This window comes from Brachionichthys hirsutus, chromosome 4 (genome assembly GCF_040956055.1).
Source record: "Brachionichthys hirsutus isolate HB-005 chromosome 4, CSIRO-AGI_Bhir_v1, whole genome shotgun sequence".
In the NCBI taxonomy this organism is placed as follows: Eukaryota; Metazoa; Chordata; class Actinopteri; order Lophiiformes; family Brachionichthyidae; genus Brachionichthys; species Brachionichthys hirsutus.
The window spans coordinates 2,321,224-2,336,781 of record NC_090900.1 but is presented as its reverse complement, the minus strand read 5'-3'; the positions used below and the strand labels follow the sequence as shown (position 1 = coordinate 2,336,781).

The 15,558-nt window shown below is 45.9% G+C and overlaps 1 protein-coding gene across 1 annotated transcript in view; it reads right to left on the bottom strand.

The window, feature by feature from the left end:
• Positions 1–11,472, bottom strand: part of kiaa0825 (KIAA0825 ortholog) — an 84,024-nt gene extending 72,552 nt beyond the window's left edge. Inside the window, exons 1-5 of the mRNA XM_068738636.1 lie at positions 11,342–11,472; positions 6,002–6,173; positions 5,436–5,621; positions 4,943–5,128; positions 4,478–4,799 (exon numbers count right to left, since the gene is read on the bottom strand). Coding sequence (XP_068594737.1) covers positions 4,478–4,799; positions 4,943–5,128; positions 5,436–5,621; positions 6,002–6,173; positions 11,342–11,472 — 997 coding nt within the window. The remainder of the gene's footprint in view (positions 1–4,477; positions 4,800–4,942; positions 5,129–5,435; positions 5,622–6,001; positions 6,174–11,341) is intronic.
• Positions 11,473–15,558: the final 4,086 nt, after the last annotated feature.

The following is a 15,558-nucleotide window of genomic DNA, read 5'->3' as shown; positions in this document are numbered from 1 at the left end:
CCATGTCTTCTCTGTGTCTCTCTTTCTCTCTCATTCCCCCGTTTATCTGAGCAGGAGGGAAGGGGGGGGGGGGGAGAAAGGCATGAGGCGCTTTTGACGTCTGACTATTTTCCGTCCTCCTCTAACCCAGGAGGCCCGGTTCTTCCAAACAGAGCCATTAGCAGGGGGGATTGCATGTGTCGGACGTGGCCGAAAAGCAATTATTAGACACTTTCCACCAAATGACGCCCACGTCTTTGGGGAATGAGAAATCATGCAATAATTTAACCACTGATTTAATTTCTCTGCGGAACAACATCTCTCCGTCTCTCATCTTCTATCCCTTTTCCCCCCAGTCTTCGTCACATTTTGCCTCTCTGTAGTGTAAATTAGACCATCAGAGGGGGTGGTCGTCAGCCTTTCCCTCAACACTGCCCTGACTGGTCTCCAGTATCTCATTGTGCGATCCTCGAAGATGAACTTTTGATATTTTGCAGACGTGCAGTGGTGTAAATATTCAGTTAATCAAATCCAGAGAAATGTGTGAAGGATTTTTCGAAGGATAATCTAGTATGTCTTCAAAAATGTTAATCCAACCCTCTTCAAATGCTCCATAAAGCATGAAACGGTTGTGTTTGTTTTAATTATGCTAAATAACTTGATGGCATCACCGTTTTTTTAGTAACACTCTGCCATGCACAGACAATAATCCATCCAGTTGGACATGAAAGGGCTCCTTGACACTTTTGTTTGCTTTTGCCACCAATGCATTAGAATTCCACAAGAACAGTTGGTAGAATTTGTCTTATATGATTAATGGGCTGCTTCTTTGAGCAAAAACATGTCGTTACTAAATCAAAGGGTTACACATACTGATGCTTTTGGAACTCCAAAAAGGTATTGAACAATGACGTTACAGTAGCAAATCATCACAGCTGAGGTGCTGAATAAAAATGGTCTGGTCCATCCTAACTTTGTATGTTTTTGGGGTGTGTGTGAATGTTGAGCACTTCTGTGATTCTTTTGGGCCCTGCCTTTTTTCTGTGTACCCCATGGGTGTCAAGTGGGGTCATGTGTCAGACTTGGGCTATATCTGTGCATTTATGTGTGTGGAGTCACTCTGGGCCTCCCGCAAGGCCCTGTGACAGCCGGGGTCCTCTTCGTCAGTCGCGGCTCACTGCTCGCTTAGACAGCGTTATTATTGGAGGCCTCCTGCTGTGATTCACTCTGACACACACACACACACACACACACACACACAAATCTTGGTCTCACGTGGCCCTTTCCCTGGGTGCTGTCTGACCAGGCCACAACTGGGGTCACCTGCCCTTCACAGACGGGGGAAAGTGGCAATATGTGACATTTCAATTAAGTTGCCTTATAAAGACAGTTGCAGCAACAATGGTGTGGTGGGGCTTTTTTTTTTTTACCTTCCTCTGCTTTACATTTCTATAACTATCTTTTTCCCGTGCCTATCTTCCTGTCCCCCTGTACGGTTAGAATTGCTGGAAAGCATGGCGAAAAGGAATAGATTTAAAACCCAATGCATAATTCTCAAGGGCTATTTGGTGATTTAAAGGAACAGAAGATAGATATAAACACAATCGGACTTACTGAACAACCAGTAGGACTAACTTTCTTAGACGCGGCCTTTGCACTTATGATGGGTCAAGAACAGGTCCCTTCCCCAACCTGGTCCATAATTACTTGGTGGCATTCGGGGGCACATCCACAAGCTGACGGTGCGAATGAACTCAGGCAGAGATACAATCGAGCGAGAAGCTGCTCTTAATAAATATTTAAAAATGCCATTCCCAAGTAGCCTCAATCCCCACAAGCACCTCCAACGCCAGTCAGAGCCGCAGCGGAGCTATCTCGCGTCACTGCAGAACCGCTCTCCCCGCTGAATAGACTGCTGTGCCTTCCTCTAAGGAAAGAGTTCAAAGAGCCAGAAAGGGCGAGGGGAGGTGGCTGCCGGTGGGGGTGAGGGTGAATACATGCTCCAACTCAATTCTCTGTTATCTATAGGGAGTTGCCAATATCGCCATATGGGGAAATTAGAGGAAACGGAATTCAAATCAGCATTATCAGAACAGGTATTCACAACCTCAGCTTCACCTCTGTGTTCGATTGTTGGGGAATAAATTGCATATGCACATATTTTAGAAAGAAAGCTTTTGATGTAGACAAAAACATGCATCCCTGCACACACAAATAAATATTGCTGGTAACCATATGGAAATTTAATGATGCATTTTTAAAGGGGAGACATGAAATGACTCGATCACACAGTGTTCAAAGCCTCCAATTAGCATTAGCACACACAGTAGCATCGTGTGCACAAACCAGATGAGGAGACGTGACATGTGTTCCATAGCATCCTAAACACTCACATGCATAAACTAGAATTGCACCGCAGCATTTTCTGCACTGGAGTTGGCCGCATCGCTTTTAGCACGGAATTAATTTGACTTTGCTTAACGGAAATCCCGCTCGCTAAAAACTGTATCGGGCGAGTTTCCAGACAGTATTTAATTGTCTCTTTAGGAATATTGCTTGAATTTAGCTTTTACTGTGGAAAGCCACACAGTTATAAAATGTGGATAATTGCTTGAATGTATTAGGAGTCTAACCTTTACTCCTCCATAAATCTATGAGCTAATTACAGCGTTTTAATTTGGCATAATCCACCACTCACAAACGCACATGCAGACTCGGCCCCCGCAGATTCATTGAGGTGTGTTAGTAAGGTTTAAAGCCTAGTATTGTTCCTGACCAGCCAATATGTCGAGCCCCCCCTCAGCCCAAAGTCTCACTACTCAACCTGAAAAGTAGAAAATGGGGGGGAGAGAGGAGATGAATGCTTTGGACACTGGCAAGATAGAGTAAAGGGGAGGGTGGTGGAGGGAGGGGAGGCTGAAACCCTTCACATCTGTCTTGGTACAATGTCAGAGGCTGCCTTTGAGTCGGTGGGGTTAAAAGAAGAGGCAGATCTCGCTATGAACGCTGTTAAACGGTTCAGTGGTTTGACAGTGGCTGATGCCACAGACCGTGCTGCTCCCCCCCAGGGAGGCTGCAAAGACTCTCAGGCATGGCTCTTACCAAAATGTACCTACTGCCTTGCATCCGCCGCAGGTATAAATAATAACACAGTGGAAAATGGAGGGTATCTAAAGAGTGCTTTGGGGGGGGGCGGTACTCTTTTCTACCACTGTATTAATTGTGTTGAAAATCATGGGCGTAGCGTTTAGTAGAAACAGTGAAGTGTGAAAGTAGATTACGCATTAATGTTTAAGATTTGGCTCTCAAGGAGCCACCGGTAATGTGGTTCTAGAGCTTTGTTTGAGGGGGGGGGGGGGACTTAAAACATGACAAAAATGTAATCCCAGTTGTAGCCCTCAAAGCTGTGTTGCAGCTGATGGTCTCACAGTCACACACACACACACACACACACACACACACACAGATATAAAACCAGCACAGGCAAAACTGCTCCATTTTACCATCATTACACAGCACGGGTCCCCGGCTCCCTTTGGAGCCATGTTCTGCCTCCGGTGCTACATTTGACGGTTTGTTGAGCGGCACGTAGGTGTGTAGCCGCCGCCGCGTTACGTGATCAAACCACCCAACTGACGCATGGCCAATTATCCTGGCTGCCTCCTCTCATCTCACATTTAAGGAGAGGGAAAGTAAAAACCAGAGGTGGAGAGACAGAGATGGAGGGAGGGAGAAAAAGACACGAGGCTGGTGGTATGTTTATCGAAGAATGGCAGATGTAAAAGGCGCTCCTCCCTCGGTTCCTCCGGGGAGGCTGACATGTGCAACTTTTTTTTTTTTTTTTAAGTAAACAATGGCTCACAAACTTTGCATATTTTTTTTTGTTTGTTTGTTGTTGTGAATCTTTACCCTCAGCAAGGCGTAAATGGGCCAATATGAAACAAACAAAGAGAATCAGATATCAAATGTGACATGGAGCGTTAAGGTCTGTGCTCTTCTCTTGTCTTCTTGCGCATGGCTTCACTGCCAGCCCCCATCTCAGTCACAGTCTGCAAATACGAATGCAACGCTGCACATTCGCAAACATAGCTCGCACCCTCTTGCACATGCTCACACAAATGTACATCAATACTTCTGGATTAAAGCCTTAAATACTTTCTTTTCTTTTGCATCAGAGCTCATCTCAGTCAGCGATAAACTGTATAGTGAACAGTGTTTAAAAATCATTTCAAATGAAGCCTCGACTCTGGGAAATGCCGCTCTTCTCTTTTTTGTTCCTAGACAGGAGAGTGAAGTGGACAGGAAAGTAATTACAATGGGGCCAGCAGCTACTGACAGTCTCTTACCGAGGCCTGGTCTCTGGCGCTGATCGCTGCACACTACAGTTGGAACAAAAGAGGACAGGAAAGTAAAACAGGAGAGGTGAAATAGTTAGCCTTAGATGGGTACCAATAAGACGAGAGATGGCAGAAAAGCCTTTTTAAATAGCGTGCTTTACCTACGGATGCCCGTGACTTGGCCGAGTATTTCTTAATCTTGCCACTGAGCGTGGTGTTGTCCCTCAGGGCGGTCTCGTATTCCTTCTCCATTGAGGTGGCCAGTTCTCGCGCCACGGTGCTGAGGTAGGCCGTGTTAAGGTAAGCCAGGATGGTGTGCAGCTCTGCCAGTCTTGAAAGGATGTGAAGCTCTTCTGTGAGAGCTTGGGTCAGCGCCAGGACCACAGAATGAAGGCTTAGGGCCAGCCTATCAAAGCCGGTTTCGCCGCCTGGACTTGAGCTCAGGACGGAGAGGAGTCCCATCACAGATCGGCTTCTCAGATGCTGGACAATACAAATCAAATTAATGCATCTTTATGTCTGGAATGTAATAAAAGTTCACGTCTAAACGATGGAAAAACACTAGTGACATAACTATTCACACACAAATCAGCTTTTTATTGATGCATTCCCCAATTTCACCACACCTGGTAATGTGTGAGCACCTCAGACTCGGGGTAAAGAAACAACAGCTGCTGCAGACAGCGGATCCGCTCAGGGACGGACAGAGAGCCAACGTGTCCGAATCCGGGACGCTCAGGGCCGCGGGAGGACAGCCGGTCCAGCAGGTGGCGACGCAGCTGGAGACGCACGTCATCCCAGGCCTCCTGGATCTTAAGGAAATAATAAAATGAAAGGTGAGTGATAATAAACAATCAAAACAATCCTCATACGCCAATGTGTTTGTTTGAAATACTGCAGGGTCCTTTAAGCATTGATTCTGACCACAGAGAGATTCAGTTCGAACGCTAATACGTTGAAATTAATGGGGAATAAAATGATTAAAAGTGAAAGTCCACTTGCCAAGTAAAGCGTCCTATACTATACAGACACACGATCTCTGATTCAAGGCCGACTTAGAAAACAAATGTGCAAATATATAATATAGGTAATAGTAGAACTAATCTTCACGTGGATTACCTCTAATGATGCATTATCCTTGACTGTATGAACCAAGTGGATGGAGGAGGCAGAGAGCTGGGGATGGAGAGAGGAGGTAGAGGAAGGGGTACGTGGAAAGCAGACCCCGCACTGGTCAGACACATTCAGGAGCAGCTGGAGCGTCGCCTCCTCCTTCCCCTCCTCTTCAGACGTCAGGTAGTGTTGCTGAGCGGATCGGAGGGGTAATGGGAGAGGAAAATGGCCTGGAGTTATGAGCTGGAAACTACGGGACGGACATGAACAGAGCGACTTTCCTAGCCTGAGGTGCGAATGGTCATTTCATTAGTTGAGAGGTGACTTTATAAGTCTCCCTGCGCCTGGCTCAACTTCAAAAGTTATGAAAGTAGAATGCAGTCAGATGGATTTTTGCACAGTAGAGGCCTGTGTTCTCACCTGGACGCCTTTTTAATAAGCAAGTTTGATTGTCAGTGCAGATTAGTAGAACTGTTAAGATCAGTTGTCTGTCTGTCTTGCCACAATGTGTGAAATATTTGGAAGAGACGGAACAATTGTTATTAGCGTCATCGTCCCCTACGATCTGATACCAAAGCCGTGAGGAAGTCCATGAGCTCGTCGTGTCCCGCGACAACAGGGCTGAAGCAGTCGTGAATTCTGAGGTTGAACCACCGCAGGCAGTCCGAAGGGTCCGCTGGCGGACGCTCCCCGGCCCGGGAGTTGGTCATCGTGTTCTGGAGCTCCTTCGGCTGTTGTTCGCCACTGAGAGAAAGGAAGACGCCAGGGAAGTCTGAGAAGCGAGGACTCAAAGCGCTCATTTCATTATTGGTACATTTTGGAGATAGAGTGGAAAAAACATTTACAGAAAGGAATAAACTGTGGAGAAGGATGACATTTTAGGCCCATATGATATCCTCCTGCGTACCACGTCACTCCACGTCAGCCCCCCCCCCTCTCCCGTCAGTGTCCGTGAGGAAACAGATACAGACGCGTCAACAGTAATGAACACAGACATCGACGTATCAGTGTGTGAGTGTGTGCTAAGCATCTGGTGTGAAGTGGCGTTACAGGCATTGGCAGGCGTCTGAGACACACGCTTCTTGCCGTCTCACGTCTTCCTTTCCCCCTTGACACACAGACACGCAGACACACACACACACACACACACACATCAGCATCAGCTATTCCGTTTCCCCTTTAATATGACAGATTAGAAATGACATCCTTGGGCTCGACATAGTTAGTTATTTCCATGCAAATCGATGCATATATATCCGGCCATGTACGGCTGTCTGTGCGCGTGTGCGTCTATGTGTGTGTGTGTGTATGTGTGTGTGTGTGTGTGTGTCTGTGCAGATTTACATACCTGCATAATTAAACATTCTGTGGTGCCGTGGATGCTGCTCTGGCTTTGCGCCGATGTGTATGTGTGAGTGGAAGTAGTCGAAAATGTACCGGTTGGTCGACAAAAATACAAAGGAATGAATTATATTAAACATTTTATACACTCAAATGTTCAAACAACCAATGGGGAGATGAGAATATAAAAAAAGGTGGCCGACTTATACCTGGATCTGTCGTCTACACTGGCATGCGTGGGTCTCGGTGTTTTAGCATACATGACGGCGAGCCGGCGTGCCATTCCGCCCATCAGGCAGCTCATCCCCTTCCACGGGCCTATAAAGCGCCTCCTGCCCGCTCCTGGGCCACGAACGCATCCAGATGTCTTACAATGGCAACACATTAAATAACCGTTCAAACTGACACGCTTTCGTTTCAGAGGGGGGTAAGAACGGCGAGGGGATAAAATGTTATAGACTGTTACGAACCGCTATCCTCCAGGTTGAACACTATCATTCTCGCTCTCTTTAACAACCTCTTCCTCGCTCTTTCCTCTCTCCGTCCTCGTTTTCAGAGAGCCCAGACGATGCATCTCACTTTGTTCTCTTGACACTTGCTGACTGACAGAAACCTTGATTATAAAGCGCCGTGCGTTTCATGCCAGGCTGTATTTGTTATGTGCGACTATCAAACCCTTCATTAAAGTAGACCTTTATATCATTGGTTATTTAAAAGCTTCCTGCATGCTTGTATGTGTTTCTGTATTATTAGAACGTCAAACAGGAAGGTTATTGCGTCAGATGGTGTGATGAGTGCAGCAACTCTTAGCTATTCTTTGCCGAAAGCTCGCTAGCTGGGAAAAAAAACACACATCTCTACGTCAAGGTCGAGCCATAACCAGCACGGCTCAGGGTCGTAAAATTAACAGATACCACTTTAATCATCACAAAGGCCCATTGGGGATGCCGGTGCAGCTGCAACCTCTTGACATTGCTTTGGAGAATATAGCAATGACGTTCTGAAAAATGCAGAAAAGTTTAGTATGTAGTATATTTAACAAAAACCAACAAAAACAAAACAATGCAAAAAAATAAATCACTAAGGATGTGCAAAACCCCAAAAAAGAGGAAACACACATTTAAGAATCAATACAAACGGCAGTGCCGGAATGTAATTTCTAGCATGGATTCCTGTCATATGCCATGTCTTGCAATAAAAGCTGGCTTTAGATTAAATGGCAGCACAGAGCACCGTTATGGTGCGTCATAAACATGCTTCGTTCTGGGCTCCACCCCAGGACTTGACGAAGACAGCAGGTTCCAAATGGGCTCCCATCTGTGGCTCACTTTTCACAGAACTCTCCCAAGTTCATTAAATGTAAGTAGACTATGCTGTGTATATAAACTGGGTGGCTTTTGTCTTCTTCTTTTTTTTTAAATACTCAGTTTGCTGACAGAGCTGAGGAATTCGGCTGCATCCGTGTTGCTAGCCTCGAACGATCTCTGGGCTTCATCTCACTCATGCCTTCAGTCAACAGAACAATGTACTCTAATGGCCACAGCAATGACATCACCCTCCTCGGATACATTTTCAAACCTCTCTCTCTCTCTCTCTCTCTCTCTCGCTACCATTTTCCCCTTCTTCCTTTCTCTCAACTTCTAAACTCTTTCCTAATATTCTTTTCCCTCGCCTTTCGATTACCCCTCCTTAGGGCCTTGTGCTGTAAGTTATAAAGTCAAACATGGACGGTCTGTGTCGAGAAGTCCATCTCGCTCGCCACAATGCCGTGACCTTTCGCCCGCTGGTGTAAAAGCTATACCTGCAAGCCTAATCAACTCGGTGGGATTAGCTCCGAGCCTGATGACTTCCACTGTCGGCGGCTCAGACACCGAGGAAAGAGATTGAAAGGGAATGAGATGGGGGGGGGGGGGAGTTAAAAAAAACAGGTAGAAAACAGAGGAGTCACGGAAAATTAAACCATTCAACTTTCTGATGACAACGGACAAACCTGTAATGGCAAAAAAAACATTGGATCAGAACTCAACAAAAGACCCAGAGGAGGAGAAAAGAGAGGAAGGAAACTCAGGAAAGTGTTCTTTAGGACTGTTGACAAACAAGTCAATCATCTTAACCTAATTCTGACACACACACACCTTCAATACTGGAGTGAAACCTAATTGTTTTTCAGAACTGTCTCATCCACACCGCAGCCGTGTCCCCCCTCAAAAAAAATAAAAGATTCACCACGGCTGAAAGAGAAAGGGAACAACCGGAGGTCTTTTATTAGATATGATGGCACATTTCACAGCTCCCTGACTTACAGAAACCCAATCCCACGATTAGTCAGCGCTTTGACGTTATCTTAAGTTCCTTGTCAGAATTAATTTTGTGTGGGTGGGCTGCTGTTGAGCTGCCTGTCTGTTGCGCTCCGCTCCCCTCCACTCGCCCACGAGTGGAGGGGGACTGGAGGCAACGGGGGCAGGCAGATCCCTTTTCAAATAAGCCCCAACTCCAGTCGGTGCCAAAAACAGCCGCTTGAGAACTAAATATCTCCTCCGTCAAAGGGCCCCATTCTGCAGGGGGGGAAGGAGCGAATAGGCTTGAATGAACAGGCTGAAAACAGATTTCATCCTGGCCCAGCCTGTCTCCCACTTAGTGCCCCCTGTCCCCTCGTCCCCCCCGCCACAGCCAACCAATGACACCGGAGAACCGATACAGCTGATATACTAAGTTAACACACGTGTCACGCACAGCTAAACACAAGATCAGATACATACTGGAAGGATAACAGACCTGTTATTTTTGCCCATCGAAGAGGATCGCTGGTGATATTTTACCGATAAGAAGCAAACACGCTTCCGCATACACATTTAAAAGGACCGATTCTGCACCCTGATCAAGAATGGCAGACAACTAGCGAGGCCATTTAGCTCGCCAGCGTGAGTCCAGGGGCCCCGTCTGCATTCCCCAGGCCTACGTCGACACTTCATTAGAGGTCCTTTACCGGTGGCCCGCCACTCCCCGTCCAACTCTACGCCCCCGCCACAGTCCCGACTGATAAAAACTGATGCATTACAGAATTTCAATTTGGGGGGGGAGTAAGCTCTTGTCAACCTAGCTTAATCTTTTCAAGTAGGCAGCAGCTCTTAGGCAAATCCCTGACATCTGAGAACCGGGAGCAGGCCCGTGGCTTTGACCCGCGGAGAGGTCGAAGTCCTTCACAGGTGAGGCCGCGTCCACGTCTCAGCTTCCCTTTCCACTTCCGTAATTTGTCCCGGACACTGATAAGTCAATTAGGCAGCAGGTGAATGAGCTGTGGATGTGTGTGTGTGTGTGGCTGGGAGAATGTCTGCAGCCCACCCTGGTTGGGGGGAAAGAGAAGCCTCGCAAGACAGTGAAAGGACTGTCCTGAAGTAGTCTACGAGGAAGTTATCCACAGCCGAACAGATACTGACCAGTGGCCCCCCCACGGCGAGAAGAGGATTGCCTTATTTTTAGCCCCATTCTCCATTATCTGGACGCTTTGTTCTCATAATGGTTATCCCTCTCCCATCTGCAGGAACACAAAATAACCCTTTAATGCTTAGAAAGCAGAAAAATGGCCCCGGCCTTGGGTAATAAGCCTTGAATTACCTACCCAAGGGTTTTCGTTTCAAGATGTGGAATCTTCAATTATTATGTTCCCATTTAGAAGGAGGACGGAAAGAAAGAGAGAGGGTGGGAGATGGAGAAAGAGAGCAACGAGGGGATGAGTCCCAGACACTAATAGTGCCAGAGTGAGGCTTTGTTCACGTGCTACATTTAGCCTGTCCTTCATCATCTGCCCTCAGCCTCACAACGCCGCAAACGATAAAAGACCCGAAATATAGATTTCTCTTATTCTTGCCCCCCCTCCCGCCCATGTCTCTATCTTTATCAAGCTATTTGTGCTCTCGCTCTCACTCCACCCCCCCCCCCCCCCCCCCACTCTACCCCCCCCCCCACCTACTATCAGTGGCAGATGTCCATGTGCTGTCTGCAGTTAAAGCTGCAGGGAAAGACTGAATCGGATTAAGTCGCTGTTCTTCCGTGAGATGCAAGGAGAGGACGCTCCGGCAATAAATAAAATATGCAGCAAAGTACAGAAGAATATATGCCATTAAAAAACTTGACCCTTTGTACATTTCACACAAAAAAGACTCACACAAACCTGGACGCTGAGAGAAATTATTATATTTTGGGGTTTTTTAATTGAAGTTTTAGTGTCAGCTGGATTTAATTGCTGTGCACCGTCGCCCTCGCACGATGGTGTTTTCCCTTTCATTTCATCCTTTCTTCTGCACTACTGTACTGCCAAAGCGATATTCCTCTCAGATCCTCGTGCTGCACGTCAACATTTCAGCCTAAATATTTGTTCCTTTTCATTTGTCTTGCAGGAAACAATAGTTGTGTTTTTTTAAGTCATTTAATATGATCCTGTTAGTGGGCTTGTATTCCCACCATGTTATCTTTGACTTTAATATCCGTACAGTATGAAAAACGTGGACAGAAGGACATTTTCTCTGAATTAAAATCATTGATTCAAGCTCTGATTTCCTAATCCATCTGACCTGTTGGGGCTGAGCTGGAGTTTCTCCTCTACATCTATTTGTAGCTGCTCAAAGTCCATCTCGTTGGAAACCCCTGGAACCAGAAGATCCGTGAAGGCCTGGTCTTCGGAAAAATTCCCCGGACACGCCATACTGCAGAGAAAAGGAGCCGGAGACAGAGGTGAGCTCATTGAGCAACATCAAAAACAATGAGATGTCAGGATTAAATCGATTTAGGATGGTCCCAAATAGCAATGATATTAAGTGTGGCTTTATCACAGCTGTCTGTCAACAAACTGGAACACACACTCACACACACACACAGTCACGTGGTCTACGATCATCTAAAATCAATTGCATCTGAAACACTTGAGAAAAGGAAGCTTCATCATCAACAAGCCGCTTCCTCCGGTCCTTCTTCTTCTTCCCTCGGAAAACCATTTGAGGAAGAAGGACCTCTTGATTAAAATGCCTCGCCTCCACCTACTGACTCTACAGTGCGTTAACACGGTGGAAGGAAATAAAGGAACAATGAGTTGGGATGCTCTTCATTTGAGGCTCTAAATAAACAACCCAGCCTCTTACGTCCCCCTCCCCTCCCCTACACACACACACGCCACCAGCCAACCCTGCGGTGCTTAACGCTCATTCTAACAGCCAATCCCACGCCGCCGCAGCGTTTGCTGGGTCTCGGTATCAACATTGTCATCAATGCGAGTCAAGTGGAAGGTAATGGAGAGTGTCTGTGTCAATTTGGCTTCCTCACATCCTGCCCCCCCCCCCTATTTTCCTCGTCATCTGCTCTGATTTTAATAATCCCTGTCAAACTGGAAGCAGCTCCCCGCGCTCCGCTCCGCTCCTTCGCTGCCGCATGCAGTCTACGCCATTCTCCCTGACAGGGCAGACAGCGAGCTCAACATTCATTTAGCCTTCACAAAGGGAGGCCTGTCCAGCTGGACAAATATTGTTTTTCTCTGCTGACAGCCTCGCCGGTTAAGCTTGTCCTTTATTATTTCCCGCTCTCTTCTTCTTCCCTCTTACTGTTTTCCCCTCATCATGGCGTTCCCACTACGCCACCAGTCTAACTTTTTTTTTTAAACAGACTGATTAGGAATATTGTGCTTATATGCGGGGACGGATAGCGTGCGAGTACAACTTTGGATATTGTCTTTTTTTATGTATATGCAGGCCTTGACAACACAGAACCCGTCTTTAGGTGCGTGGAAGACAGATGGGCAGATGGACAGAAGGCCTGAATGAGGGCTGCGTGTCTCCTGGGTAGTCTACCTCCCGATGGCGTGTGGATGTGTCAGGATCCTCCGAGCAGCGCGAAGGGCCTCATTAGTGCTCGACTTTAAATCATCTGGTCTCCGTCGCTCTTCACGAAAGCAGATGTTGAAGGAGCCCCTGTGTCTTTTCACAGCGTTGCGGCAGCGGGGACAACTGGGCTCTAGACGCCACCACGCACACGCACGCACGTCAGCGCTCCCGCCTTTCCCGCCTCCTGCCTGTCTAACCTAGCTAGGCTAACGCGCAGGTCCATTTACAGTGATAGGTTTGTCCTGAAATATTTAGCAGCGTGTCCCCCAGGCCGCCGCTTTAAAGCCACTTAAAGCACGTCAAGTCAAAGTCAACATTGATTTAAAGAGGGTACCTAATAGGTTGCAGTAAAAGAAACAAACTAAATTAAATAGGCGGGTATTCTAAGATGCCCGTGAGCGCCTTCTCATGCGTGCCCCCGGGGGGTGGCTGCACCGTTGCCGTGACAATGCGTGATCCTGTTGCACCGACTGATGATGCTCCTCGTTACATCTAGCCCTGTCTCAGTGATGAGCTTTATTCTGATGAGCTCTGATGTACCGATATAAATAAATATTGTTTGCTGCTTTCTATTACTACTGGGAAATATGTGGACATAATATAATATAATATATTACAGAGCAACAACTTTGCATCGTCATTAAACACCTACGAGATTAGCCTCCACGGAGGGAACAAATAATACACGACTTTATCCTAATATTTCTTGTCATTGCTGTTCGGTGGAATAATCGGGATCATTCAACAGAATGAAAGCACCTTGAGCAAAGAGTCATTTGCAGCTAATGAAAAAAGAAGACAATACTCTATAGTCACAGTGGAGCGGTCGATATTATGTAGCTGTAGGAAAATGAATTGAATTGAATAGATTATTGCATTCCAACTGTCATGACTACGATGATCTTCAATGTGCCTATAATAAGCATGCATTGGATTAAAAGGTAACAAGCATAAAGTATAGATATAAATGTTAACTGCTCATTGGGGCTGCAGCTAACATTCATCCACCTTCTGTCGCCGCTTATCCTGTGGAGGGTCGCGGGTGGGCTGGACCCTGGCCCAGCTGCCAATGGACGAGAGGCGGGGGCCACACTGGACACTTGCCAGTTCATCACAGGGTCACATTTAGAAAGACAAACAACCCACATTCACACCTACAGGCACTTTACACTCACTAATTCAGCTATATCATTGACACAACACAAAAAAAAGAAGTTCCTCGGATGGATTTGAGAACCAGAACCTTCTGGCTGTGGGGCAATGGCACTAACCACCACACCACCCTATACAACTTATGTATATGTACCAATATCAACAAAGTGATCATACTCCTCATCTGTATAATGCATACAAGTGAGGGGGGGGGGGGGGATTTGTATGAACTTTTGTCGAATCGAAAACCCAAAAGTATTTGATTTACAATAAAACACAGTGATATATGGGGAAAGCCAAAAATCAGAATTTGTATGGTAGTCAAGATTTCTAAGGGGGATTTAAGAATCAATGAAATAGTAGTTATCAACCACACGTTTATGTTGAAGGTTGTAAGACACATGTCAGAGTACAGCATTGTTCAGGATGGCTGTGCGACTAATGCCAGTTTCTGTGACTCCACATGAACAGTTTATCCTTGGTTTGTTCAATCATCACATTAAAATCAAAATCCATTTTTTATTAACAATACGGCCCCCACCGTGAACACTGTGAGGACTGCAAAGAGAGGCCTGACAACGTGCATTCATAGCTTAAAATGCATTTTCCAGAATTCTCTTAAAATAATAATGATGTTATTGTAATAATGTTTAAACTCTCAACGCTCTTCACTGTGCATTCTGCTCTTAACCTTGAAAAGATGCGTTCACATCAGCAGATCCCTTCAAAACAAAGCAGCGCCATAGTATTTAATCACATCCTGTCTTATCTTGTGCAGCATGTAGTGAATTTGCATTACACCGATGATGCATATACGACCCAGCGTTTAGACCAGCACATAATTAAACTTGCACATCTTACCCCGATTGAGCTCCTTTATGTTCCTCTTTCCAACATTTTCAGTCACATTTCGTTGGGACAGAAATAGGGCATCATTTGTGTTCACGTACTGCTGACATTTACCTGCGAAAGCTTGTTTAAGCGCTAACTTAACGTCAAACTAAGTCGGGCAAACATGAAATATTGAACTCCGTAATAAAATGAAATCACTGTGGTGGAAAGCTATCGCTGTCTCTGCACCGTAACTGACGGATGCACAGATCGTTTGTTTGTAAGCGGCGAATAAGTATCGTCACTGTCGGCATAAAATCATTATGAACAATTGATAAAATATTATCTGTAATCGAACGGTAATGCGTGTTGTCTAATTTTTTGCGGGTATTTCCGGGAGCAGAGAGCGTCCGTAACAACAACCCGGAAGTATCTTTATGAAAACTTCCGCTCGATGGAACGTTCTAAAAAACGAAGCAAACGCAGGGGCGATATTAGTTTATACACACGAATAAAAATGAAGCATTTTCTAATAACGGGTAAAAGAACATTTAAGTCGCATTGAAATTCACATGTATGTTATTTTTATCGTAAATACAGTGTTTTAAACGTCTCGAATGCCTACAAAGGTTATTACGAATTAAAATGAAACCCCTTTTTTAAAATAGTTAGCTACGCCATAATTCTGTCAATAGTTTGCTATTGGGCGATAAAGTCACGCCGCGCTTTTACGCATAACCCTTTTATCACTATTAATGTGTAAAGTCGTTAATGTGTACTTGTTGTGAAACTTGAATGTGTTTTTTTGGACGCAGTCGTCAAACATCGGTAAAAATCATTGCTCACGGTATTGAATGTTGGCGTTAGCGTCAGAGTTTGGCGCGCCTGCAGGCTACAAAGCTGCAAGGAAACAGTCATCCTCCGTGGTATGAAAG